Source organism: Myodes glareolus, chromosome 24 (assembly GCF_982192425.1).
Source record: "Myodes glareolus chromosome 24, mMyoGla1.1, whole genome shotgun sequence".
In the NCBI taxonomy this organism is placed as follows: Eukaryota; Metazoa; Chordata; class Mammalia; order Rodentia; family Cricetidae; genus Myodes; species Myodes glareolus.
Window position 1 is genome coordinate 8,154,832 of NC_142049.1, and position 27,773 is coordinate 8,182,604.

The 27,773-nt window shown below is 39.3% G+C and overlaps 1 protein-coding gene across 17 annotated transcripts in view; it reads left to right on the top strand.

The window, feature by feature from the left end:
- Positions 1 to 27,773, top strand: part of Dlg2 (discs large MAGUK scaffold protein 2) — a 1,777,227-nt gene that overhangs the window by 651,893 nt on the left and 1,097,561 nt on the right. For 2 of the 17 annotated variants that reach the window (XM_085683013.2, XM_085683016.2), the window contains exon 1: positions 25,650 to 26,246. The exons of 14 other annotated variants lie outside the window; for them this stretch is intronic. In XM_085683013.2, coding sequence (XP_085539139.1) covers positions 26,145 to 26,246 — 102 coding nt within the window. In that variant the 5' untranslated portion in view covers positions 25,650 to 26,144. Of the gene's footprint in view, positions 1 to 25,649; positions 26,247 to 27,773 lie in introns of those variants that run through there. One more of the 17 variants, XM_085683020.2, reaches the window with a different exon arrangement.

The following is a 27,773-nucleotide window of genomic DNA, read 5'->3' on the forward strand; positions in this document are numbered from 1 at the left end:
AATCCCTAGGCACAGGAAAGCAAAAGTTACTGTGAAGACAGATACTGACTAGTGTCAGTGCCGGCTGTTGATCTAAATCCTCAGGGAAAGGACAGACCTGTATGAGAGGCCAGGGATACCAAACTGAAGCGTGTGTTGTAAAAGACTGCATTAAAGGTGGTAAATCACTGTGAAAGCTTGGGAGAAACAAAACCAGCACATTTTCTTCCATGTGAAAAATCCACTATGCAATAAATCCAACCTTAAACAGGAACAAAAGCACTTAAAGACATAATGCTATAGAAAGTATAGTAACACAAGGCAGGTGGCAAAAGAATCAGAAGTATTTCGCTATGTACAGATTTTGTCCAAAGATGATAACTGGATTTACTGAAATTGCTAGAATTAAAAGTGAGCCTAGATTTCTTAGCCATGATGTGTATGGTACACACATTAATTGCACTTCGAGGTCTGAGTCTAATGCTACCTCATGTAAATACTAATATTCCAAAATGTGAAAAAAAAATCCCAGCCCTAAAGCACTCTAGAATTTAAGAACGACCTTCAGATCGGAAATGATCATCATGGAGGATTTGATCACAAACCACACCCTTAATAGTGAGAAGTAAGCTCATTCTTAGCTATCCCAGGAGGAGAAAGGCCTGCTCATTATTACAGAACAAGAATACCTCCTCCCCATACATTACCATTTAGAGCACCTATGAATTGTAGGATTCTATAAAATAAAAATAATCTGAGAAATAGACCTGGTCAGTCATCCTCATGAACTTAGACCATGAAACCAAATGTGGACAAGGTCAACGGAACTGCCATATATGGGCTACCCATGCATGCTTCATCATTGCCAGGGCATATATATCATTTTCATTTTTTTCAATAGAATAATCTAATACCTATACTAATAATTACAATCTACTAGGAATTGTATGATGCTGCCTCTATCACACCTCTGAGAAATTGCATTGTATTTCCCATTTTTAAACTGTTGTTAGGGTATATTTATCATTCGGGAAAAAAAAGGAAGAAAAACTTGTGACTGCTCACTATGTGATTTATATGTAGTAAAATTTACAAAGGGTACTCTACCTATTTCTTTGATAAGAAAAATTATGTGTATTTTTCAAAAAGCCAGAAGGGTTAAGCAAGTCCACCAAATGAATACAAAATAAAGGAACTGAGAAGCAAAACCAGGCTCGTCTGGCTTCACAAACTTCTTACTCTACATCATTTTTAAATAGATCAGCAGCTTGAATATCTAGTATTTTTGAGGGAATGTATTCCCCTTAATTATTATATACATTCAGAATTCACACAAGGTTTTACGTTTGCAAGGAACTTTGCAATCATTTATTTCTTCCTTATCTGTGTTGTGGTAACACAGCCTTTTATAAAGACTAGGAAACAGAGGCATAGAAAGGTATTCCTTGATTATAGTCCTCAAACATAGACTACAAATACATATTATATTTTGGAAATTTAGGATGTTCAAATTTTCATTTGTAAAATAACCTTTGTAGAATCCCACATATTCCTACCATTATGCAATAATCTATACTAACATTATATTCCCTGACTACTACATGTATTTCATGTTTTTACAGCATTTTGTTAGTAATGTGTCTTGATAAAACATGTTATATATTTTATTAAATTATATTTGTATATATAATAAAATAAGAGTTTCTACCTAAATTATAATTTTGAAGAGAACAATAGACTTACAGTCTAACATAGTAACTAACTAACTTGTACAATTGATTCTTATGATAAAACCTTGTATTTTCATTCTGTGTGAGAACTTTACATGGACACATCATAATTATGACAGCCCCCAGTTGACACTAGGGCTCACCCTGATGCTCTACAGTCTGTATGTTTGGGCAATGATATTTGTCTTCATAGTACCAGACAGTGTGTTTTGACTGCTCTAAAAATGGTCTGTCCTTTGTCCGTCAAAATTTTATGTACTCAGCGATCTCTATGATGTCTACATAATTTAACTACTGTCTACGTAGTATTATTGATTGTTTTACCAGGCCTAATATTGATAAGAATTATCAAAATGATTGCTCTAGAAAATTATATTGTATTATTTATCTGAAAATTTTCCTACATTTCAGGTCAGGGATTTCCCTTAAATTGATGGTGTATATTGCTGATTATTCATTTAGTAGAATCAAACATTTTTTATAACTTTATTATCCATTCTCTCTGCTTTTACTCTCTTTTTTTCTCTCTTCCTATTCAGTTCAGACCTTATCCCATGGGATGGCAGCATACACATTTAGGATGGATCTCCTATCTTCAGTTAATTATCAGTGGAAACACTTCACAGGAACACCGGAGGTGCATCTTTTCGGTGTTACTAAATCGAGCTAATTTGTTAAGAATAGCTATCATAAAGATTCCCATCACTTTTAAATCTTAACCTTATACCCTTTGTCCTCAAAAGCTCATAGCCATTTCCTGATGCAAAATGTACTTAGTTCTTCTCAAAGTATCGGGATTCCTAATAGAGCCAGCCCCTAGCCTCTCTCCAGAGGCTCAAGGCAAGCCTCTAGCTGCGAGATCCTGTAAAATCAAAACCAACTCTCATACTCCCAGTTTATAAGAGCACAAAGCAAGCATTCTCGTTTCAAAAGCGAGGGATGGGAGAACTGTTAGACCAGACCAATGTAAGGCCCAAACCCACCAGAACAAGTGTCAAACTCTTCAGCTGTGTGTCTAGCACCCCAGGGTTGTGAGGGCAGTAACTGAACTTCAGTGAACTCGGAGAGCCCTGCCCAACAATTTCTGCCACCCTCAGCACTTCTCCCTTGGACTGACTTCACTCGGTGTCTCAGCTCTGCTTAGACTATACGTCATGGTCCTCATCTCCCCAACATGCTGCTGTCTCAACTGCAGTTTTGGCTTTACCTCCACAGTGCCACATCCTGGCCTCTCTTGGCCTCTTTGCAGAGACTGCGACTCTTCTAAACCTTTGCCTTGCTTCAGTGTCTCTCTAAAAGCTTGGTGTAACCTTCCGTGACCTTGCAATGCTCACACTTTGTATGCCTGCAATACCATATAGATAACACTGATTAATTCTGCTGCCCATGAAAGGCACAACAGGGAACTTTCCCGCCATTTCTGGGGTGGTATTTGTGCGCCTAAGTGGCTAAACCTAGAAAACCACTATTTAGTTGGTTTAAAAGCAAAACAAGCAAATAAACAAAAAGCCTCTCAGGGCTTTCTGCTAAGTCTCTCGCATTTTAATTGAATTTTCATCTCCACAAATTGAAGACTTTGATGGGGGATCTTGCCTATCCATCTCCTCTTCCATTGCTGGATGCAAATCTAACAGTGCTGCTCTCTTTAGCAATGGCAGCTTCTTTCTCCACAGCTGTGCATGCAACTTTGAACCCGTTTACAGGCCGTCCCTCACCGAGCTGCAGTTTTTATGTATTTCCTTCTGACTACAGATCTGATGAAAAGCAGCAAGCAATAACCATACCACAGCCTGGATACTATGTTGTTTCCCCAAGTCCTTTCCCTAAAAGCATACATTTAAATTTATCTTTAAGATTGTATTTAATTGCAACATGTCCCCCTTACTTTTTCTTCCTTCTAAACCTTCCCATATACTCCTTCCTGTTCTTCATATTCACAGTCTCTTTTTTCATCTATTGTTATTGTATACATTTATATACTCATATATAGATATGACTACAGATAGCCTGTTGTGACAATATGCATTTATGTACTTATGTACAAAGTTTCTAAATATAACTTGTTGTATCCATATACTGTTACCTGTATGTATGTTTTCAGTGCTTGCTGTTTGACACTGGACAGCCAATTGACATGCTCTCCCCTGGGAGAGCCATCTCTATGCTCCCAGTTTTTCTTAGTTCCTTGTAGTCTTTTGACAGATTTAAGGCCTTGTGGGCTTTTTCTCCTGATGTTTAGCGTGTTCACTGGTATCATCCTTGTTCAGCCTCACTCAGATTCTTAGGACCTGGGCAGAATGTAGCAAGATTCTTAGCCAGAATATAACATAAATGGTTTGTAGTTCAATACTTGATTGGGTTAAGTTCCCCTCTGAATCCTCATGGGTCCAGGCTCTACTGTTTGCATTTCTCTTAGGACCCTAGTCTTCTGAATTCCCACTCAATGGCCTATCAAGTTTTGTTTCTGCATCCCATGGATTCTCTAGCCGTAGCTTCCAATTTATCAATAGCCCTCCCACCTACCATTTCAGAAAGTCTAAAAACCATAAAGTCAGGGTTATCATAGCAACACCCCTAATTTTGGCTCCAGTTTTATATATTTGTTTCCTTTTCTGCTTGCTGCAACATCAAATACCGACAAAAGCACTAGGAAGATGGAAGTCTACTGTGCTTCGTCATGCTAAGGAAGGCATGGCAGCCAGAGTACAATGTAGCTGGCCGCATTGTGTCCACAACCATGAGAAGACAGAATTAAAAGCTGGAACTCAGTTGGTCTTCCCTTTTCCCTTTTAATTTAGTCCAGGACTCTAGTAGCTGGACTGCTAACTACCTACATTAAGAGTACACCTTCTCCGCTCAGTTAAACTCAGAGGAGTGTTCGGGTGGTTGTAAATCCAGTCAAGTTGAAAATGAAGACTGACCTTCACAAATTCCTTAAAGGATCCTATTAAGATGTCAAGTTTTCTTTACCTGAATTTCTTCTTGCATAGAACAACATTTCCATGGTCTGTTCGAAGACCTTTTTGAAAGATCCTTTATATGTAATCATTTGTTTACTATGCAAAACAAAGTTTGTAGGCAAATTGACCTGTAGGAGGAGGGCCCACTTGTTTGTCCTGGCCACCCAGCTAGGCTAGCTTAGTCCCGAAGTAACCACACAGAAACTGTAATTAATTAAATCACTGCTTGGCCCATTAGCCTTAGCTTCTTATTGGCTAATTTTTACATCTTAGTTTAACCCATCTCTCTTAATCTGCATCACCACAAGGTCATGGCCTATCTCATGGCAAAGTCTCAGCACGTCTGTCTCCAGTGCGGCTCCCTGACTCTGCCTTCTTCCTTCCAGCATTCTGTTCAGTTTTCCCCTCCTACCTAAGTTCTGCCCTATCAACAGACCAAGGCAGTTTCTTTATTCATTAATAGTAATCACAGCACACAGAAGGGACACCCACATCACTGACCAATCTTCACTTTAGCCCCTTCCATCTTCCCCCTCCTCCTGTGCATTTCACCAAGCCTACAAAAAGAGTGGCCTATAGTAGCCGCTCTCCATTGCCTTCCTCTTCGTTACTTCCCATCCCTGACTCTTCAGGTACAACAGGCCTCTTCCCCGCTCTAGATCCAAAGGAGCAGCTAAAGTCTGCCATGGGTTCCCACCAGCATAAAGCTCTGGTCTAATTCCTAGTCCTTTTCTCTTCCACTTCCAAGCAATATAACATGTAGTGGGACTTAGTTTTCCTTTCTTAGTGTATTCTCTTTGCCGAGTTCTACTTTAGTTAAATCTGATCTAGTATGGTTGCTACTGTCCACTTTTCTTAGCTCTTCTTTGTTAACTTCCTTGTTTCTCCAGGCTTTAGTAGAAGTGGAGTTGTGCACGGCTTAGAACCTTTTCTCAGGACCGAGGAGGTGGCTTAGTCCTTAGAAGCACTGGCTGCTCTGTCTTGAGAGTTTGGATCCAGTCACCTACTGAGTGGTTCACAAATACCTGTAACTCCAGCTTCAGGTGATGTCCTCTCCTGACCTCCGTGGACATATGCATACTCACAAATAATAAAACTTTACTTTTTTATGAAACAGAGACTTTTTTGCCTTAATCATTTACAACATCAAACCAATGACTCAAGTCATATACATACTCATGAATCCTGCAAATCTCTTTTTAGTTCTTGTTTGCCTCTTCCCTGGCCTCCTATGTAGACATTTAACTCTGTATTCAACATCTCTGTTTACATGTTTATTAGTTCCTATAAAATTATGAGGGAAAAAAAACCTTTATTACCAGCCTTTCCCAGGCTCCAACAGGATTAAGCCTAAGGGCTTTACATCAAGCTCTCCCATTGCTCATGTGCCTACGCATGCTTCCAATTCAGACCATGCTAACTTCTCACTCAGGCACTTTCTCATCTACCTGGATCAACTCTTTATCCAGTCCCCTCTCCACCTGTCAGCCAGAAGGATGTATTTTATAAAGGGAAATTAACATCAATAGCTTTCTCAACTCCCAGGGTGGACTATCTCTTAGCTCTCATGTCCCGATCAAACCAAATTGCCTTTACTGTTTGTTACAAAGCCAAGTTCATTTCTTTGTGCTGTTGACTTATTTGCTCATATTTACTCATGGGAAAAGATGAAAGCTATTTACTTCTTCAGGTCTTTGCTCAAAAGCCCTTCCTGAGAAAGGTATTCCCACAGCCCCTTATATAAATAAGCCACAAATGGCCTTCAGTACTCTCTACGAGATAGCCTTAGTTGAAAAGAAATGCAGTCTTACTGCTGGTACTTTATGTGTGTAGCTATAGTTTATACGTTTCCTGATTCTCTGGTTCTCACGAATGCTCCTGGATAAAGCAACATTTTGCCCTGTTTTTATTGCTCTATCCCCAGTACTTAAAACTGTGGGTTGTGAAGAAGTATATATGACCAAGTAAATGAAGGAAGCTAAAGAGGTTTGGTAGTGAAGGCTGGAGATCTCAGCAAATGAGAAATTGATATTATACCACATTAAAACTCTGCACTTTCTTCTCTCAACACCTGCCTTTGTGCTTGTGTGTGTGTGTGTGTGTGTGTGTGTGTGGTATATATGTGTCTCTCTGTGTGTTTTCCTGGTGTCTACCATGGTCCCCTTGATGATGTATCACTCACAATATTTGATTCTATTAATTATTTTGGAGAAGAAAGCGCTATAAAATACTCTGAAACCGAAATAGAAGAGAGTTATTGAATCCTGCATTCCCACAGCCTGTCACTTAAACCAAAGAAAGAAAATCAAGTGAACTAATTTGATTCTTAACAAAATCAGGTTTAGTTATCCTTTTGTCTTGTTTTTAATTTGTTTTTCCTGTATCTTCATCTTTCCTAAGGAAGTGTTCTCTAACACAATGCTGTCACACATAGTCACACTGTGATCAATTATAATTCATTATGTGTGATGAAATGTATATTTTGTTTACTTTAAAAGCTAATTAGAGTCTATTCACGAATACCAATAAAAGAAATTTGTTTTTACCATTCTTTGTCATTTCTTGAATCATAGCATTCACAAGGTGACATCTACCCAAGTCACTATCTTGCTGAGCTTCAGCAAGTGGTCTGGCTGTGCACCTGAATTTGAAGTTCTTGGTGAATTTCATAGCTCCCTCACCCGCATAAGAGAGAGAGAGAGAGAGAGAGAGAGAGAGGCCAGCAGAGAGAAAGAAAGAGACAGAGACAAAGAGAGAGACACACACAGTCTCTGTGTATTATTTCCATAATCCTTACTGTTTGTGCAGAATCTTTCCAAGACATCACTGCCTGCGCAGGACGTTTCTTTTCTTTTAAATAGTAGGGTTTCTGTTCTAAACATGTCTCCTTTACGCCTTGATTATCATAAATAATGTCTAATGTTTTTATAATCACAACAAACGCTATTATTTTGTTGTTACCTACAAACTTAGCAAAGTCGCAAAAGCTCTGTGACTTTCTGTGTGTTAAAAATTAGGGTGGCATACTTGTTGTTTCGAGATTCCTTTCAGACAAAGTACGAATGCTGAGTAGCTAAGCAGTACTGATGGTGGTGGCTAATTAAGGTTGGTTCCCTCCTCTTCAGCATCTTAGTGATTCATATTTTCTTAGTTGCCATTTTAGAGTCCTTTCATCTGAATGCAGTTGTGAGTAGAAATAGAAAATTAATTTGACCATCAGTTCCTCTAAAATATAAATAACTTAGTTGCCTAATTATATATGCTGTCCTCTAGTTATCTACTCCATACCTGCTTGATTGCTGGCTTGCCTTCCGCCATCAGTTAAACAGGTATTACTGAGAACAAAGAAGTTGTTGATTTAACTGGGTGCTACAATGTCTGGGTTGAATCTTGTAGCATTTGTCTTTCTCCCTTATCGAATGCCGAGGCCCAGAAGCTGCTAAGCAGTGTTAATTAGGTATTAAAGCAAACTGGATTGTGGAAAGGGTCTTCTTAACAACATTTTACACCAAGTGAGGCAGTAAAGCCACAGGGGTTACATAGTCTAGTGTCTGCTGCGGGTGTCAGTTAAAGTCCTTACAAACTATGGCTGGCTGTTGGAGTTTATGTCTTCACGAAGTCAAAGTATGTCGTATTCTCACAAAGCACCATAGTTAGTGTGATTGAAATGGCAAATGACGATGGGAACAGCCAGGTTTAGAGATGTACAGTCCTCCCTAGAGTTAGTTCCATTATAAATGTAAGAATATGGTTGGTATAATTTTTTTTATTTTTTTTTGGTTGGTATAATTTTATAAAAATAATTTCTTGATGAGTATATAACTTATATACAGCAGTTTTCCCATTAAAGAATTAAGCAAATTCTTGAGAAATAAAGTTTTCTTTTTTAACTCAACAACAGAAAGACTTAAGCCAGTGTTTTGAAGATCTTGACTCCAAATCTTAATATTGTGATGGGATCCAGAATTCAGCAGCTGGTGTCACGTTACATTTCGTGGTCCCTCTTCTTAGCTGTTTGAATGAAATACGTTTCTTTGAATACATCCTTATTCCGTAGCTCATTCATTTAGAAAAATGTTTTTCTAAACACCCATTGTATGTAAGCACTGTTCCCAGGGTAGTTTTTTACAAAGCAGTACAAAAACACACCACAGTCACTGCCGCTGTGACCATTCTGGCCGGCACTGATTGAATGTTGCCAGTCCCACAACATGCCTGGTGGAGTTCTAGACACGTAGTGGGAACAAACAGCAGGAGGGAGGGGAAAAGACTGAGATTGATTTACTGCCTGGGAGGAACCCGGTCTGAAGTCTTAATTTCCTTACTTCAGTATAGGAATTATACAAATATGCATAGCCCAGGGTTGTTATAAGGGTTGTAGAGGTTGATTGGAACCCCTAGGTTATAATGATGGTCCTTGATTCATTGAGAAGTACAGAAACTATGTTTTCACATTAACTATGTAAAAAATGTTTATATGATGAGAAAGAGACATGGGATAGTGTCCACAAAATCCTGGAATCTGGAAGGGACAAGGTTTATTTGAAGGGCAATAGAAATTCTAGCGGGCAGGACATAGCTATGTATGCTGTAAAGCTCAGAAGAGCATTTCAAGTCTTCCTCTGCTACTTCTTTAAGCTAATAGAAAATCTGGCATAACATTTTCCTTATTTCTTCAAAGGTGATCTTTGACCTTTCCAAGTCCTCTTGAAAGACAAGTATTTTAGAAATGAGAACACTGAACTTACAGAGGGCCCACTGAGCAAGTCCACAGAGCTTACTTGTAATCTTTTAGCCTTTGCTGGTTTACTGTAGAGAAGACTAAAAGTGACTCCCCCCTCCCCCCACACACATTCTTGGGGATGAGGAACCAGCACTTAGTGATGCATCAGGTCACTTTTAGAACAGTGCACTCCAGCAAAACGATAAACTAGCAAGTGAATGTATGGCATGCTCATGTTTGTGGTCTCTGATAGCACATGGTAGTGGCTCAATGAAAATTTATTCAGCAAGTAAACCTGCAAATGTGTGTTCCTCCCTCAGGGAAAAAGGCATATAAAACTTTACCGTGTTAATCATTATTTCACTGTTCTCAGTATCTCATTGTAGTTATCGGTATAGACACTGTATTAAATACACATGCAACAAGCTGAAAGAGATACAACTCTTGATTAGACTCTGTGAAGTCTATTATTTAGAAGGAGATAATGAAGACTAGCTGGCTTGTGTGGGGCCCTAGGAGAAAGTGATGGGCAATCTGATCTGTACCCCTCTCCCAAACACCTTATCTCTGACACCGAGCAAGTTTCCTTATACACAGTTTCCTATCCTGGCATCCCGATGAGCTAGCCCTGCAGCTGTGCAGTCTAGAGCAGATGCTGCCCTGTCAGGTGTCTTTGATTCTACTTCAGAAACCACAGGAAGCTGGTTGTAGAGAAATCACCAGCGCTGTCGGAACAGGGGGACTGCAGCCTACTCTGTGCGCTCATAAAGGAGGCATGGCACTCAGCCTCATTTTGGGGGCGGGGGAGGTGACAAATGTCTACACTGGAGGGATGGAAGCTGGCTGCTGTCTCCTACCCAACTCCTTCTTTTCTGCTTTGTCGCTGACAATTATTGCAATGTTTATATCATCATTCATTTAGATATAAACGTGTTGATGACAAAAGGCATATTCTAACCATCTTGAATATCCATCACCTAAATCAGTGTATAAAACTATGTGCCATATGATAGTTTCAGGTTTCAGTGATTTGAACTAAATTCACATGTTGGGGCTTGAGGGATAGAGAAGAGAGACAGCCAGGGAGATCTGAAACAATATTTTCTGAGTATCTTGGTGCAAGGAAGTGTTCTATTATGGCATTTCAGTATATTTTTATAGCAAGTCTATGTGTTTGGTGCTGGTGTTTCCATTTAGTTGTGAAAAGGGTTGAACTGTCTAAACAAATTGCCCGCAAGCATAGTTCTAGTGTGTTACTGAGCTAAATTCAAATCCCTGTTCACCTGACTTCAGAGGCTGTGTTTTTTTTCTCATGCCTCATAATTATTGTTTCCTTTGAAGCAACAGCTTAGATTTACTTCTCTCACGGTAAATGCACTCCTACTATAACCTCAGTCTGAATATGTGAACAGGTTATGTGAATATGGATGAAAAATTATGTAATTTAAACATAATGGCAATGTTTCTAGTAAACTGCTGTTTTTTTTTTTCAGATTAAAAAAGGGAATTGCATTCATTATCCTCGCTTTCTGGAACACTTTATCCATTTATGTGCTTACACGTTTATTAATTGAAAAATCAATTAAAATGTTTATTCTTAAACAGCCAGATGCAAGTGTCATAGGGAAACTGTGAGCAGCCTTGTCAAATGAAGGACTGGCCCAACTTGTCTATAGTAAACCAAAGACTTCTCTGCGACAGTAACAGTGTGTGGACTGACTGAGGACTTTGCTTGGATTTTATAATGTTCAAAGGTGTATTTTCACAGAGTTACCGGGTCAACTTGCAACTAAATTTTTCAAAAACCATATGAATGCCACCATCCTTTCTTCCCCATTTGCTGTTAATGAAGTCCAGTACTCCTACAGCTATATTGCAACCTGTGTAAGTGTATAACATTCTCACTTCGAGGGAGGCCAAGCCAATGACTGACAAAGAACCTGAAGTCTTGTATTAAAGTCAATATTGATATCTGTGGCCAATGGATATTGTTGTTAAAGGAACCTTGTGTTGAGATTTCTGTAGCTTGCAGCTGCTGGAGAATTGGCATGTCTGGACTATGGACCAAGTGAGCTCGGTCACATCACCACTTTGTACATCACATTGTGATACAGAACTCCCGGGAGTCTACCTTATCTCGTTAGATCTTTTTCTATTCGCCCCGTTTCGCAGTTGTAAAAGCAGAACTGAGTGTCAGAGGTCAGACACTTCTTTTGACTTACATTTCAACTAAGTAAATTGACAGTTTGATTTCTAATCCAAAAATGAAAAGTTTATGCTTTTCAATCTGATCTGGCCTAGGCTAAAAGAAGTTCAAGAGCAGAGTTAAGATCGCCTCTAAGTCCTAATATAAAATAATAGGCGATCCTAATTTCTGGCTTCATACAATAGCAAAGACTTCCTTCTACTGAACTACTTCCTGAGATGCAGTATATAACCGGAGCCGCTAGTAACATTCTTTCTTCTGTGTTTCTTTCTCTTTTCTTCTCTTTCTTTACAGAATCCCATTCATCCCCAATGCTTCAAGCATATCTCTCCCGTACAACTCTCAACCCATTTTTATGATTTCCTGCTTCTCTGTTGCTCCACAATCTAAACTCCGTTAAAGCAGAGGTTGCATCTCATTTATGCATACCTCGTTTGTTTGACAGGCAGCAGCCAGTCCACGCACATTTATACAGCGCACTCTGCTTAAGCGTTCCATATGGAAAACCTAAAGACAGAACCCTTTTGTTTTGGTTTGCAGGGGGTTGTGTGTATGTGTTTTGTTTTCTTTAAACTGAGGATCTAGACAGCAGAAACATTTGCAGGTAGACTTCTGGTTTTCCCCTTTGATTCCTGATTTGTCTTTATTTCAAATATGGTTTTGAATTGTCCCTGGTCATGAAAGAGTGTTTTTTCAAAATCGATGTGTTCTTAGTTGGAAAGAACAAGGCGACATTAGCTCAGGTGGGAACTTGACTTTGCTCCTTCAAACCTCATTTGGTTTTAGTATTTTGACTTTAAAATAGATTTAAAAATGTTTAACTTTTTATTAAATAGGAAACTGCCACTGCTACTTTTTTTGACACAGAGCTGTAAATTCTGTAATTAGTTCAGCCAGAACTGAACAGTTCTTCCTGAGAAGCTGGATTCACCCAGGAGGAGTTTGCAGAAAGCAGTTTTTTTTTAAAGTTAAATTTACAGAATTTCTTTCATATTTAAATTTGCCACTGCATGGCACATGAGAAAGAACATTCAAAAAGGTGTTACAAGACCTATATTTTCCAATCCCAGCTGCACCTCAAATGTATTGTGCTAGAGCTAAAAGGGTTGTGTGATCTTAGCTATTTCTATGGGTAGAAATTGCATATTGTCTGATTCAGGAAATGTGATTCAATTTGTTTTCAAAATTCAATATAATTAGCAGCTCATTGAAGATCCTATATATAGTTTTCTATATACTGACAAAAATACAACATCTACACTCTTATACCTCAATAAAAATCTACCCATCTAAAATCTCTTATCCAATAGCTTCATATCAGCAGCTTTGTGATTCAACTGTTTGAAATGTTTTCTTTTGATGACCACATGAAGCTATTCTTTGGATGAAGCTCATTCTAACTTATCCAAATGTCAAGTTCCTTCTCTTCTCTAAAGCTTCAATCTGTTGGATTATTTGTTCTTTTGATGATCAATTTCTTCAGTTCTTTGTATATTTTGAAGATCAGAATAAAAGATGGAATACAGACCTAAACAGAGAACTCTCAAAAGAGAAATATAAAATGGCTGAAAGACACTTAAGAAAATGTTCACCATCCTTAGCCATCAAAGAAATGCAAATCAAAACAACTCTGAGATTCCATCTTACACTTGTAAGAATAGCCAATATAAAAAATATTGATGACAACTTATGATGGAGAAGTTGTGGGGGCAAAGAAAACACTCCTGCATTGTTGGTGGGAGTACAAGCTGATACAGCCCCTTTGAATATCAGTATGGTGATTTCTTTGAAAATTAGGAAACAACCTTCCTCAATACCCAGCAATACCACTTTTGGGTATATACCCAAAGGATTCTCAGTCATACCCCAAGGACATGTGCTCAACTATGTTCACAGCAGCATTGTTTGTAATAGCCAGAACCTGGAAACAACCTAAATGCCCCTCGACCAAAGAATGTATAAGGAAAATATGGTGCATTTACACAATGGAGTACTACACAGCAGAAAAAAATAGTGACATCTTAAAATTTGCAGGTAAATGGATGGAGCTTGAAAACATATTGAGGGAAGGTAGCCCAGACCCAGAAAGACAATTTGGCTATATAGCTATTAAACACACAGTAAGATGTTTAAAGAAAAAAAAAACAGCTTCAATCTGTTACCATGTCACTTAATGTCTTGCTTGTCTTACTCAGGCTGAAGTAGTGGCAATCTTTTTGGTTCCCCATGTTTATTATACATAAACTGCCTACTCTTTTCTCACAATACCAATGCGTTACTTAAAATTAATCATCATGAAAGGGATAGGTGGGATAAACCAGAATATAAGAAAACAGAATATAACTAAATAGTAACAACTTATTTTTTGATCCTTCTATCCAAATAGTGGACAGAGCAAGCAATCTTTTCAAGATGCCTCAGAGGTACCAATCAATGTCGAATTTCCTGATCTTGACAAAGAGAGGATATGCATTTATTTTCCCAAAAGCTTTTGAGAAGATAAACTGCTAAGTACAAAATACGTTCAAATGCATCTGTGGTGGTTTATCTTAATTGTCAACACATTGTAGAATCTCCTAGGAAGCCTATATCAATGAAGGACTGTCTAGATCAGGTGGGCTGATTATGGCCATGTCTGTGTGTGGCGGGGGCTGCAGATCATGGCAACTGAGCTGGAAAGAAATGCCTATTTTGAATCACACCACTCCCTGGGGTTGTGTCTTGGGCTTCAATGTGGAAAAGTTGCTGAGCACAAATCAGCAGGCATTCATTGATTCTCTGTTCTTGCCGATGGATTGACCAGCTGCCTCAAGTTCCTGCCTTAACTGCCCTGCAGTGATGGACTATACCTCGGAATTGCAAATCTAGTAAATCCTCTGTTCCCTAGCTTGCTTTTTCTCAGGGTATTTTATCACAGCTACAGAAATGAAGTTAGGACGATGGCTTTGATTTTAAATGAAATCTGGCTTGCTGAAGAGATTGCTAATTATCAATAACATTTGGGTGGTCACGAACATTACAGCCATAGCTGCTTTGGTTATTTGAGTATCCACCCCTGATAGCCCAATCTTTGACATTGATGTCCACGCCTTGAAACAACTTATTTTTAAAAGTAATTTATTTTTGAGTTTATAACACACTTCCATCACTTCCCCTTCACTTTTCCTTTTCCAAAACCTCCAACGTACCTTCCTTGCTTTTTCAAAGTTGCCATTTCTTTTTTCATTAGTTGTTGTTACGTGCATGCATTCTGTATAATGTTACTCATATTTATGTTCTCAGAACTGACCACTAGGTGTCAAAGAACCAGTTGGTGTGTTCTTCTTTAGGGATGATTATTTCTTCTAATCTCAACATTCCTTAACTGCCTGTAGTTCTTTGTGTAGAGTTGTGATCCCATGATATCACAACTTTGGAGAAATCATATTTCTCCAAAAATATGATTTTATTTGCTGGAGAATATGATTTTAAGAAGAGAAACCATTTACACGAGGATTTAAATGTGACTTTTTTTTGTACACTCCATATTAGGCTACATTTTCTTTACCAGCAATAAAAATCCCCCCAAAGGAAAAAAATTACTAAATATTATATATATTCTATTTTACTCACTCATATGTTTATTTGAATGACTGATTGTACAAATAATTCTTGAGCATCAATTGAACATATATTTGGAAAAAGACTTAATGCAAACTAATAGCAAAAATGTTTGTAATTCACTGGGATACAACACACTGAAGCAGGAAAAATACAAGGATTAGAACAATGAAGGTGGATTTGTACTTTAGATTTACCCCTGATCTATTATATGGTCCCGAATCAACCGCAAATATTACTAATTGCCTGCTGCCTTGTTGGGAAGATAGCTTAATGAGGGTAGGGTTTCACACCTGTCAGACTTTTAAAATATTGGCCTATGATATGCATCACAGAGCCTAATCACACAACTTTGTTCTGTGTGTTATATAAGAACATGGATAAAACCCACAGTACCTTGGAGGTGGGATGATATTTGAATGGAACATCAGCAAATCTTCAGAGGGATGTTATTTAAATCAATTCTTAAAGATTCAGTAGAACTTCGTGTGCAATTAATATACAATGATAATGTCAATAATAATAATTAGAATTAGGAGATAATAACAATCGTGAGCATACTTAGTACGTGATAAGCAGTATTTTAGGGCACTTTGTATATTAAATAATTTAGTTTCTTAGAGGTTTTGTGGCAAACATTTTTCTAACTCTTACTTTACACATGAGGAAGATGTGTAATGAATACATTTGTCCCCAGTCAACAGGTGATTGAGCATGGATATGAATACGCTCTTTATTCCCTGCTGCCAGTATCTTTCTTCTATAGTGGACACCATGAAAAATAATGGTAGTCATAATCCTCCACCTACTCAAGTTTGAGGTAGCTACAACATAGACCCTGACACTGTAAGGCAGAGGACATAGTCAGTGCCACAGAGAAAATATATTTATATCTTAGGGAGGGCTAGAACCACAGCAAAATGTCTCTTGTCTCTATAAAAGAGTCCAGGAGACTGTACTAACTCAGCATTTAGAAGCAGGTGATTATTGGATAAAACAAAATGTTTTAGTGCATCATTATCTATAAAAGCTAGGTACTTTTGTATACTGCTATGTTTTAAACTGCTTTATGTGAAATGACTATCTCTACCTTTTGTTTTTATCCCTTTTTTGAAATGTGAGAAAAATTTCAGGTCCCTAATCCAAGTAATCCACTCTCCAATCAGATTCATATTGCTTCACTAATGTGCATTTTCCAGTTTTAAAACTTTGATCTTACTTTGGGGCTGGGGAGATGACTCAGTGAGTATTATGTTTGTGGCATAATAATGAGGAGATGAATTCCGATTCTTAGCATCCATGTACAAAGAACATGGAATCATGTGTGCTTCTAAGGGGAGGGGAATAGACAGATCCCTGGGGCTTACCAGCTAGCCAGTCAGGCTGCCAGTCTCAAATATTGATGAGTCAAGATTTAGTGGGGGGGGGGGGGAAAGAAAATACTGGTAGTGGAAAACACCCAACATTGACCTTTCACACACATGCGCGTGCGCGCACACACACACACACACATACACTCACACACACTCACACACAAGTGTACACATAAACTAACTTATAAGCAAACACAGGATGTAAAGTAAGGCTAAGTTCTTTCCTTATCATACAAAAATATTTTTTAAACTCAGATAAACATGAAACAAATAAACCAATAATTGCTTAAGCGGTCTTGGCAAACTCATAGAATAAGGTTTTAAACTCAACCTGATAAACAAAATGAAGAGAAAGAAATTAATTTGAGAATTACCTTACTGAAAAGATCTGTTATTGGCACTTGATAATTTCTCAAATGTTATTTGAATTCCTTGATTTTGAATCCAAAACTACCTAATATTTTTAATGAATATTATGAGGTATAATTTACATATAATGGAAGGTGTTATTTAATTTATAATTCAACTCAAATAGTTGTACTTGTCCCCTTCTACCCTTAGTTTCTCTTTGGCCTAGGCAATAGTAAGATTCTTCCTATCATTATGCATTAACTTTTATAGTCTAGATTTTTAAATCAGTGGACTTATGTAATAGATACACTTTTAACTAGAATAAAGATTTGGAATTTTTCTAACTCATGTCATTTAATTTATATATTTATCTTTTGGTGTATGTGTAGTAATTTTAGCTTTGGCTGTTATGAAAAAAAGAACTGTTATGGACATGAGTGTACATGTCTGAGTGGAGATGTTTCTCTTGCTTATGAGCACCTAGAAATAGATGGCTGAGTATATGGTGCATTTACCCTGGACTTTCAGAAGTGCCAAAGTGTTTTCTCAAAGCGATTGTATCATTTGACAGTCACATCAGCGTTACATGTCTCCCATCCTCATCAACATTTGGAACTCCTAAACTCTAATTTTAGTCATTTTTATGGGTGTCCAGAGCAACCTTGTTGTAGCTCAATCTTTGTTTCCTTCCCTATTAATCTTATGCTTTGACCTTTTTTTTCTCTTGACATTTTAATAACTAAAATATTCAACTTCTTATAGGAGATGTATCTGTGTTGAGGATCAGAGATGCAAGAGGCCTGAGCAAACATTGAAGGTGATGCTATGTTCCCAGTGTTGTTTGTGCTTATGATTTCCTGGATGTGTTCATGTACTGAAATATAAAACTTTGCATCTTATGTGTTTATAGTTTATTGTAGGCTTTACTTCAATAGATATTCTTTAAAATGTATTCCTTAGTAGGTGCTTTAGACTTTTGGAATAAAATGATCTTAAATATAAATGCATAGTCTTATATCTACATCATTATTGGCCTCAACTCACTTAAGATTTCCTTTCCTTTCGGTATTATTCTGTTGTCTGTTATATATTCCCGATTTGTTAACAATCAAGCGTTTGTATATTTACTCCATCCTTTCTCCTTGAGCTATCTTATTGCCCCCAATTTCTCCACATCATTTCCATTCATCCTTCGGGTCTCTGGTGGTTTCCTCTCACTTGAGAGCCAGCAGCTTTCTTCAAGGCTCTCCTCCTAATTGGCCCTTTCCCCTGATCTGTGGTCCCCACAAGACGGGGCTGTACTGTTACTGATAACTAATCTCCTTCTCTCTGTGCTCATCTTTCCAACAGGAGATAGCACATAAGACTGACTCTAAAGTCTCTGTTGAAGGGCTGAGTAGATGGTTCAGTCAGCCGCACGCTTGCTATGGGAGAACTAGGACATAATTTCAGATCCCTATACCCATGTAAAACTTTGGACACCCCAATGGTACCTTTCGTCCTCGTAATGGAGACAGGAACATCCCAAGGGTTCATCTTGTTAGCCAACCTCCAGGTTCATCAACTCTTTATCAAAAACTGAAATGTCGAGAGGTAGAAGAAGCCACTAGGTGTTCACCCCTGGGCTATCCACCTGCATACCTGTGCATAACTGTATATGCACATATATACCACATGTATGCACAGGATTTTTTTAATGAATAAATGAGTGAATAGTAAGTGCATAATAAAAACAGGAGACAATGTGTTGACACTATGAATCAACCAAGAAAGCCTTTCTACAGCCAGGTGCTGGCAAGTTTAATTAATACAATGGGATCTTCTAATACATTATACTTAACATTGACTACACTAATAAAATAATAATTTAGCATTCTTCTAACATGAGCAAGTCACACACTATAACAAAAGATAGTTTTGGTTTTCCTTTTCAAAATGATTATACTTTAAGTAAACAGGAAATGGAAACTGGGCAAGGTCATACTTAAAATTTAGAGTCACCTCAGTCCTTAAACACAATGTGTACTGCATATTAAAAGAGATAACTGTGCCATATCTTAAGTCTGTGGTATATGATTGCGAGAGAGATCAGCTGTCTTTACAGCTTCAAGGGAGCAATTGTTTCATTGAATAATCATCACTTCATTTCATTTGGGATGATGAGCTCAGGGCCCCTATTGACAACATGATAGAGTGGTGTTCTTTGTGCTAACTAACTCACCTTATTTAGTTCATACAGCTAACCAAGCATCTATTGTCAGAATGAAAGGCACCGATAAGGAGAGTTTATTTCCAGGAGAGGAGCACTTGGAGACAATATGAAACCATTTACAATGAACCGTGGTTTTGTTCTCTAAGTTGAACTCTAGATTCATGGTTTTGTTCTCTAAGTTGAACTCTAGATTTAGGTTTTTTTTTCCTCTGACAATGAAAAATTTGCCTTTGTTTCACAGATGGGCAAGTACACTATAAAAATAGAATTGTTGCTTCGCAGGAATTTTGCTGCATTTGGTCGATGTTCACTTGAAATTGTTGGTGGTTTTTTTGGCTAATTTTGGTGGGCACTGAATGAATGAACAAGAGAATGAGTGAGTGAGCAAATGCATATTATTGAACACCAATGCATGCAAGAAGAGACTCTTAATAGGAACTTTTACATGTGCCTTCTTCTGTAACCTTCATAGGAATCCTATCACTTACATGCTGTAATTCAGGGAACTCCTCCCTCTTTCAGCGGATGAGCAAATTACCAAAGACACTGAGTAACCAAATCCGAGTTACTCTGCAAGCATCGACAGAGCAGGAACCCAAGGCACAGATGTTACTCTTTCAACATCAACATTTGACAAAACAATTGATAACCAAAAAAGACCTAAGAATCCTTGATTTTTAAGTTAAGTTTTGCTGCTAAAGATATTCTTATAGGAGCCTCAGAGGATAATTTTTTTTAAGTTTCTTTTTTAATAACAAAAATGCAAACATGATGACCATGATGACTGTGGAAGTGAGAACAATAACTTTCCAGAAAACTTGCTCCTAAAGTGGCAAAACTGATCATGATCAATGCACCATCCTTTCTGCAGTAACAGACTTGTGTTTTACAAGTAGGGGATTGGGATAGGGTGATAGTTTGACAACTTGACACCTCTTAGAATCACCTGGGAAAAATTTCAATGAGCAATTGTACAGGTTGGGTTTGGATGTAGATACGTCTGCATGTGCTGGAGGGGGCTGTTTTGATTACCTCAATTGATGTGGGAAAGTTGAAAGTGGGTAACAACTTTCCCTGGTATGGAGCCCTGTCCTTTTTAAGAGCAGAGAAAGCTAGTTGGGCATTAGCTGAGCATGTGTGTGTTTGTCCTCCTTCTGCTGGTCAATATGGTCTGACTAGCCAAGACTTTCTGACTTGACTTCCCCCACAGTGGTAGACTCAGTCTGGAATTCTAACTCAAAAAAAAAACCCTTCTTCCCAAAATTGTTTGTTGAGGTGTTTCATCATAGCAACAGAAATGAAACTAGAACAGGATGGATTAGGAGACAAAAATTGACACCAGTTTTCCTGGAGCCCTGTTGGAGGTTCTTGAATGATTGCCTTCATCCTAAATGAAATAGTTATTTTTCATTCATTTAACTAAGAATTCCATCCTGCAGCATGACAGCTTGAGGAAAGGCTGAGCAGATGTTTTACATGAATCTCAAGTAGAAGACAGCCATGCTCTAAATGTTACTGGTCCAGAGGTATCTACAGTGGGGGCCAGAGAAGTAGCCATAGGTTCCTAAATCAGAGAGAATACTGAGGGCTCAGAGGCACGAAGGGAACATGGAGGATATCAGAATTAGTGTGTATGAGACCTGACAAGATCTTACTGAGATGGTGTGTTCTTTGGCAAGAGAGAAATGGAAGGGACAAGAACAAGTTGAAAAGGAGCCATTAGAGACTTGGAATTATTTGGTAAATGTAGTAGGGTTTATTTCTTTCTGTTAATTTGAGAGAAAATCATCAGAAAATATACAGGATTTATTTTATGTGTAGCACCAATCAGGTAAGGGCGAAAGTTATTTGCTAATACATCCTCTCATTTAAACCTTCTAGAGATCTTGTAATATCATTACCATGTTGCAGAACAGAAAATAGCCCTTTGGGGAATCTAATTTTATTCATAAAGTATTTGTATGGACTTTAAATAAAATTATTAATGCTTATGGATGCACACCTTCCTACAGTTATGATTTCTAAGCAAATTTGTTTAATTAATTTTAATCTCTTTGATAACAATAAGCTGCATTACATAGTTCAGGAAAGTCCATGATAAAAGATACCTTGTTTATATTGCTTGCTTTATTGATTATATGAAAACATTTCTACTAAATACTTAAATGAAATAAGTGGACTTCTATGTGCAATGTAAAAGAGAAGGAAAAGGATTCAAAGACTGAAACCACACAGTTCTTAGCACATTCTAGTGTTTCTGATTTGCCCCTGAGCTTGCTTTGTGAATCTCTTATGTTTTTCTGGCAAGATTAGGCATGTTCAGTGCGGTATTGCCATAAACTGTGTAATACTTTCTTAGTGGGAATAACAGGGAAGAAGCCCTTGAAATAACAATCTGTATTATAGAAAATGAATGAAAATTTGCACAATCTTAGCTGGTGAGCGTCAAGCAGAATGGATCTATAAGTCACGATACTTACCTTCGAGTCCTCTTTCTATTATCTCACTAAGCTGTAGGCTGCTATGTTGTTTTCCCCAATCTGTTCTCCTCCATCCCTCTAAGAGGACTGGCCTTCTTCACTCACTAGGACGAGGATAGCTATGGCGTTATTTGGCTAATAACTGTGTAAGTAGGAAGATACTGTTACTGTTGTTGTTCTCCAAAGTGAAGTTTTAAGAATGACTCCGTGTCTAGGATTTTCCCTTTTCCCATGAGAAGAGCATCATGCCCCTAATAGAGGCTGTTCTTCCTCCATGGAGCACTGTGTTCTACAGTGAGATGTAAGATGTTAAGGACATTCAGCATGAGAGATGAATATATGTGATTGAACGTCATTAAAATATTTTGATTAGTTGCTTCATGTAGCTGATTAGTATACCAATTTCGGTTTGGAAAGCTATTCTTACTATGATACAGATTTCTTCTTTGATAAAGATTGAGAGATTGCAATGGTAAAATAGACTAATGAGGACGCAGTATTTAAGGCAGTGTGCCCTATTGTTGAGCGTTTGTCCAAAGAAAGAAGTCCACATGTGTAGTATTTGCCAGAGTATAGGGTAAAAATATTCCTTTTAATTGATCCCAAACTACTGGGAAGGGTGTCACTGAATGGGGAATGAGAAGGTCACGTAGTCAACCCTATTGAACAGGGTCTGACTCCAGCAAAGTGAAGCATTCAGAAGAGAACACAGAACAAGCACTACTAAGTTCCTATATAATAGATAATGCCATATAAATATGTATTCGCTGAGAACAAATGATGGCAAAGAAATAGATTCTTAAAGCTTCTTTATATTTTGGGGAATGAAAGGAAAGTTGAAAGATTTTGAGCCCCGAGTGCTCTTCCAGAGGGCCGGAGTTCAATTCCCAGCACACACAAAGCCAGTTCCAACTCTATACTGCCCATTCCCAAGAACCCAACATTCTCTTCTGTAGTTCTTGGGTAGCATGTACGACACATGTGTGATACCCGGCATACGCCTGTGCATATAAAATAAAATAGCTATGAAAATGATTAGCCAAAAAGGTAACTAAATAGTGACTTATATCTTACCCCAACTTCTCAAACAATGAAAAAGACTAATAAAGGTATCTGGACCCTGTCCATGTTTGTTGATAACACTGTTTTCACGAGTGGGATTAATATCGAGGGAGATGTGAGGTAGCACGGTCACGGAAATATGTGTGCAATCTGCTTTCTATGAAAGATATCGTTATCAGAAAGTCCCATCAATGCTCCTAATCAGCAAAATGTCCAAACAAGGGTTATTATTTTGATATTATGATGAACATGTCACATCCTACCCTTTCTGAGAAATATTTCCTCCTAAAAATATTGCAGACCATCCCCATATTGTATATTTCCAAAACTAGTACTTTTCAGACCAATAATACAGTGTGTGCTGAAGGACACTTAAAAGAAATCCCACACTAGCTCAGAATTGAGAATAATAAAGGGTTATTTATTTAGGGGTAGACTCACAAATCAAAATCCTCTGCTGGAACGGAGAACAGCAACCAAATCCCACAGCTGGAAAAGGACCTGACTGAGGCACTTAGGCAAAATAGTCTGAGGCCACACCCAAGTGGGCAGGTATGTAAAGGCTACAGGCAGTAGGAATTCCTAGAGCAGGGTGCACATCTTATTTAAGGTAACAGTGCCTCAGTTCTGTAACCATAGTGGTTGCTGGCTGTAACTCAACAGTTCATTGTAATGCACACAGGCCCCCACATTCTCTCTACCCTCCAATTGCTTTAGAACTATTATTGAGAGACAGGAGCTAAGAAAGAGCAGTCATCAAATGTCTTCAAACATACCACATATAAACAGAAATGCATATGTGTTTATTGAGAGAAGTGTGTAGATAAATGATTTTTTTCTTGATGAAAGCATAAGAGACAGAAGAAGTAAAACACACATTTTTGCTTTGTATTTTCTCATTAGGCCTTATCAATCTGAACCAGCACTAACGATTGAACGGAAAATAACTTGAACGTAAGATCCCTTAATGCTGCCCTAGAATAGGAGGTCAGGCTTAACTTGGCAAATTCATCAGGGAAAGACTGTGTTAGATATTATTGGATCATGACAATATAGAGCATATAATACGTTTGGGGTGTTTGAAATCCAAATTATAGGCTAATGAATAAGGGGACTATATTGCACCACATTTTTAGAATCTCTTCTCCCTTGGAAAATGCAGCCACACTTACAGACATTCCGTAGGTGGAAGCATTCCCACACTCACAAAGCTTATGGGGGGAATGCAAAAGTCTATACCTCATCTGTTAGCACAACCTTCAGACGACACAAAATGCCTCATACCAGTGTTTTCCTAAAATATGCCTTAGTATATGTAAGAGTGACATACACATACTTTCCAGCAGCCCCGCTCCCCATGTGTATAAATACCAAATCCTAAGCCATGATTGCCCTCTTCAGTTAGAACCCTGGTTAATTCCTGCTCAATCCCCCATGGAGTTTTGTTCATACTGGATGCCATACTGACTTTGCAAATGTTCTTCATTTCTTAGGCAGAACTCAAATTCCCCTTACTGGAGTTGGGAGGTGATTGTGAAAGTGGTTTTTTTTTTTTTCGGACATCTTCCTTGCCTTAGAAGTGAGAATGTCATTTTGGGTGGGGAAAGTTTGGGGTTTTTGTTAATATGCAAAGAATTCTATGGAGTTTAGTGTACATTAACTCCAGAGAGGAGCATGGATTATTTTAGATAAGGGTGATAAATGACACTTTATAAGAGAATGCATTTGACCTAATAACTTCCAGCTTTTTTTTTTCTTTTGTCCTTGTTGTAGCATTGTAAATCTGGACAGGTTCCTGGGGTCATAGGTGAGGTTGGTTTTTAAACCATCTCATCCCTATTCTTTGAACCTACCTTGCTTGCCTTACTGATTCTATGGTGTGAGAAAGAGAGCCTGCTCTCTTAGATCTGTAGACAGAGAGTAGAGCCATTGCGCTGCCCTGTTCTGATGCTTGGTCCAAAAGTAGATGGCCAGCTGTTCGGCTTGCCCCCATCTCTCTCTAGGTGTCCTGAGGCATATCAATAGATAAACAAGGCGCTCAGACCTTGCAAATGACTCAGGAACCACCACATCCAGCCCCAGAACTTTCTTACTCCACACCCTGATGTCTTTTTGCTCTCTCCATCCTACCATCTGTGAGGAATGTTCCTGGCATCCAGGTGGCCTCAGACCAGTTGTACCCTTTTCCACTTCCTGCCTCTTACACTTATTTTTTTTTATCACATCCTAAAAGTCACCGCTAAGCTATTCTGCAGCTGTGTAAGCTGCTTACTAACTTAAAGTCTTTTTTGCAATTTTCACAGACTCAGGTATAAAAACCAAACCAAACCAGCCCAAACAATAAAGCATCTATTGGTCTCCTCATTTATACTTCTAGAACAGCAAAGATACTTCGGTGGCTTCTGGGAGCCTCTTAGCCACCGAGGTGGGGGGCAGGGCAGAATGTCCTTCCCTTTTGAATTTGAGAAAGCAAAAAAAAAAATAAACGTCATCATCAGATAAAGGCTTGGTTCTGAGGTCCCTTTTCCAACCTAGGGAGCGAGTGGACTCGCTGACCCAGAAGGCATTAACCAGCAAAATCATTAGGAACCTAATTCTACACTAGATCTCTTTGCGGGCCACAGTCCCCTCCCCCATCTCCTACTAGATCTTCTATGGGGGTGGGGAGGACAGTCCCTCCACTGCTGGGCGCTGTCTTCTTCCCAGGAACTCAACCTCTGAGGCTGTCCACCCTGAAGCAGCAGTAGTAATGGGGGCCTGTGTGGTCTCGGGGGTCACACCCCTTAGAAATGGTCCTCCCACCGGAGTCAGAGACTTCTTGGTGGCACCCGGCGAGCCACCAGGATGGCGAGCAGCGTGCACCTCTCCCTCCCTCTCCTCGCCCCTCCCTCCCACCTCTCTGGGCCAGCGCTCCGCTCCCCACGGTGACTCTGGATTGCTGCAGCCAGCCACTGGCTTCTTACCAAATTGGGAACTGCATTATGGCTTTTTTTTCTTTCTTTCTTCTTTTTTATAATTTCCTTCCGAGGGAATAATCTCAGCCCCCTTCAGTTTGCTTGACAATCTAGTGTGACTGGGGCGAGTAGGCGGGCACATCCTTTTACATGCTAATATTGCCCCACCTCCTTCGAACCCTCCTCAGAGCGCCTCGCTTTCTTTTATTTTGATTTATTTATTTACATTTATATTTATTTTACCTTCTTCAATTTCCGTATAGTGGGGAACCCTTCTGTGCTCTCTGTCCCTTCCCCCACTCCTCGTTCCCCTGGGAAGACAGACCCCGAGACGCACAGTACTTGCGGGCAGCGGTGTTTTGCACTTAGGCTGGGGATGGCTGCACCGGGCACAGGGGGCAGCGATCATAGCTGCTGCTGCTCGGTCTAGGCTGTCCAGGCTGTCGCTGGGAACTCTGGGTGAGCACCGAGTTCGGGTCCCCCCAGCGAGCTGCCACTGCCGCAGCTGAAAGGAATGTCCCCTGTTCTTAAGGACCCTGACTGTTTTACACCAATGATTTGCCACTGCAAAGTTGCTTGCACCAACAACACTTTGTCGTTGATGTTTGGATGCAAGGTAGGATGAGGGGTTTGTGTCTTCTTTTAATGCATGCTGGCCTCCCCCGGGAGGGCAAACAATTTCTTTTGTTGTTTGTGTGTCTGCCTGTTGGGTGACGGGCGGAACTGCTCTGTCCACTCTCGGAGCCGGCTGGGGTTTGGAGTCAGGAGAGCCCAATGATTTTCCAGCCGACCGTGTTGGCGTGATAGCTAGGCGGTGACAGGACCCTGTATGGAGCACGCAGAAGCTGCAAGCCCTCCTGAAAAGAGGGCGCCTTAGATGTCTCTGTGCTTGCGATTTCTTCCTGCCTTTAGCTAGTGACTAGCTCTCGGGCGCTGGTTTGGATGCTTCTGAAAACCTTAGGTTGACTCCCACTCCCTGGAGCAGGGCCACCGGCTAGAGTAGCTGGGACCAGAGAAGTTCTCCAAATAAAACAGAACCGCTTGGTTTGCAAAGAGCGTTTGAAAGGCTTATGGCTACTTCAGGCAGAAAGTCTAGAGATACATACATGTAGTCCTCAGTTATAAGATTGTCTTCGCTTTTACACAGTCCCTCTGAAATCAGCAAGCTTAAAAAGAGGTGGCCTGGCGCTGTACTTCACGAAGTTTGCAGCAAATAACCGCCCCATCCCAGAGTTTTGTAAGGATGCTCAGCGTCAGAAAGAAATGAGGTTTGCCGGGTTTTGAAAGAGGTTACTGTGCAGGACGCCTCTCCTGAACGGATTTATTCGAACTTCCTTGTTGACTGTGGTGGACTCTACCTGAACTGGCTGTTTACAAAGTTGTTGCCAGAGAGTGGTCTCAGGACCCGTTCTTTGCTTTCCAGAGTGAGGACCTTTTATACTTGCAGCGACAACTTTGTGTTGTCGACACTCAGCTGTTTCTGGAAATCACTTCTTCTGGTTACTATGAAGATGATCTAAAGGAACGTGTATGCGAGGGTGTGGGGTACTTCATCTGAAGTAGGTCAAAGAGCACACCGATAAATGAATGCCAACTGCCCTGTGAGTTCCACTGTTCTGAAAGACAGCCACAGAGACTGAATGGGCCCTTTGCTCAATGAAGTAAACTTAGTGAAACACACACACACACACACACACACACACACACACTCCACTTCATGGGTAATGCTCACAGGAGGCCAGCAGAATAGAAACACTGAGAACAAGATTAACTGTTTTACACTGGGTGGCTAGAGACTCTAGTCTTTCCTTGGAACTTTGGGTTTTGGGGGTTTTATTTATGTGTCTGTTTTTGTGTGAAATGAGGTGTGTGGGTGAGGGGAATCTCAGAGATTATCCTCCGAACTCCAACATTCTCAGATATCATCTTGTCTAAAAGTCTTTAAGAGTGAAATGAATGTCAATTGTTATTGTGGTTTTTTAGTGTTTATAACAAGTTCAGGATCTGCTTTAACAACATTATACTTAGATTAAAAGGTGATGTGGGTCTTTTTGTGAAAAACTTCAAGTAAGTCTTAGGTCATTGAGGATTTGTGTGCTCATCACTGACGAGATGTGTGAAAGAATGGTACCCTCACTGATTC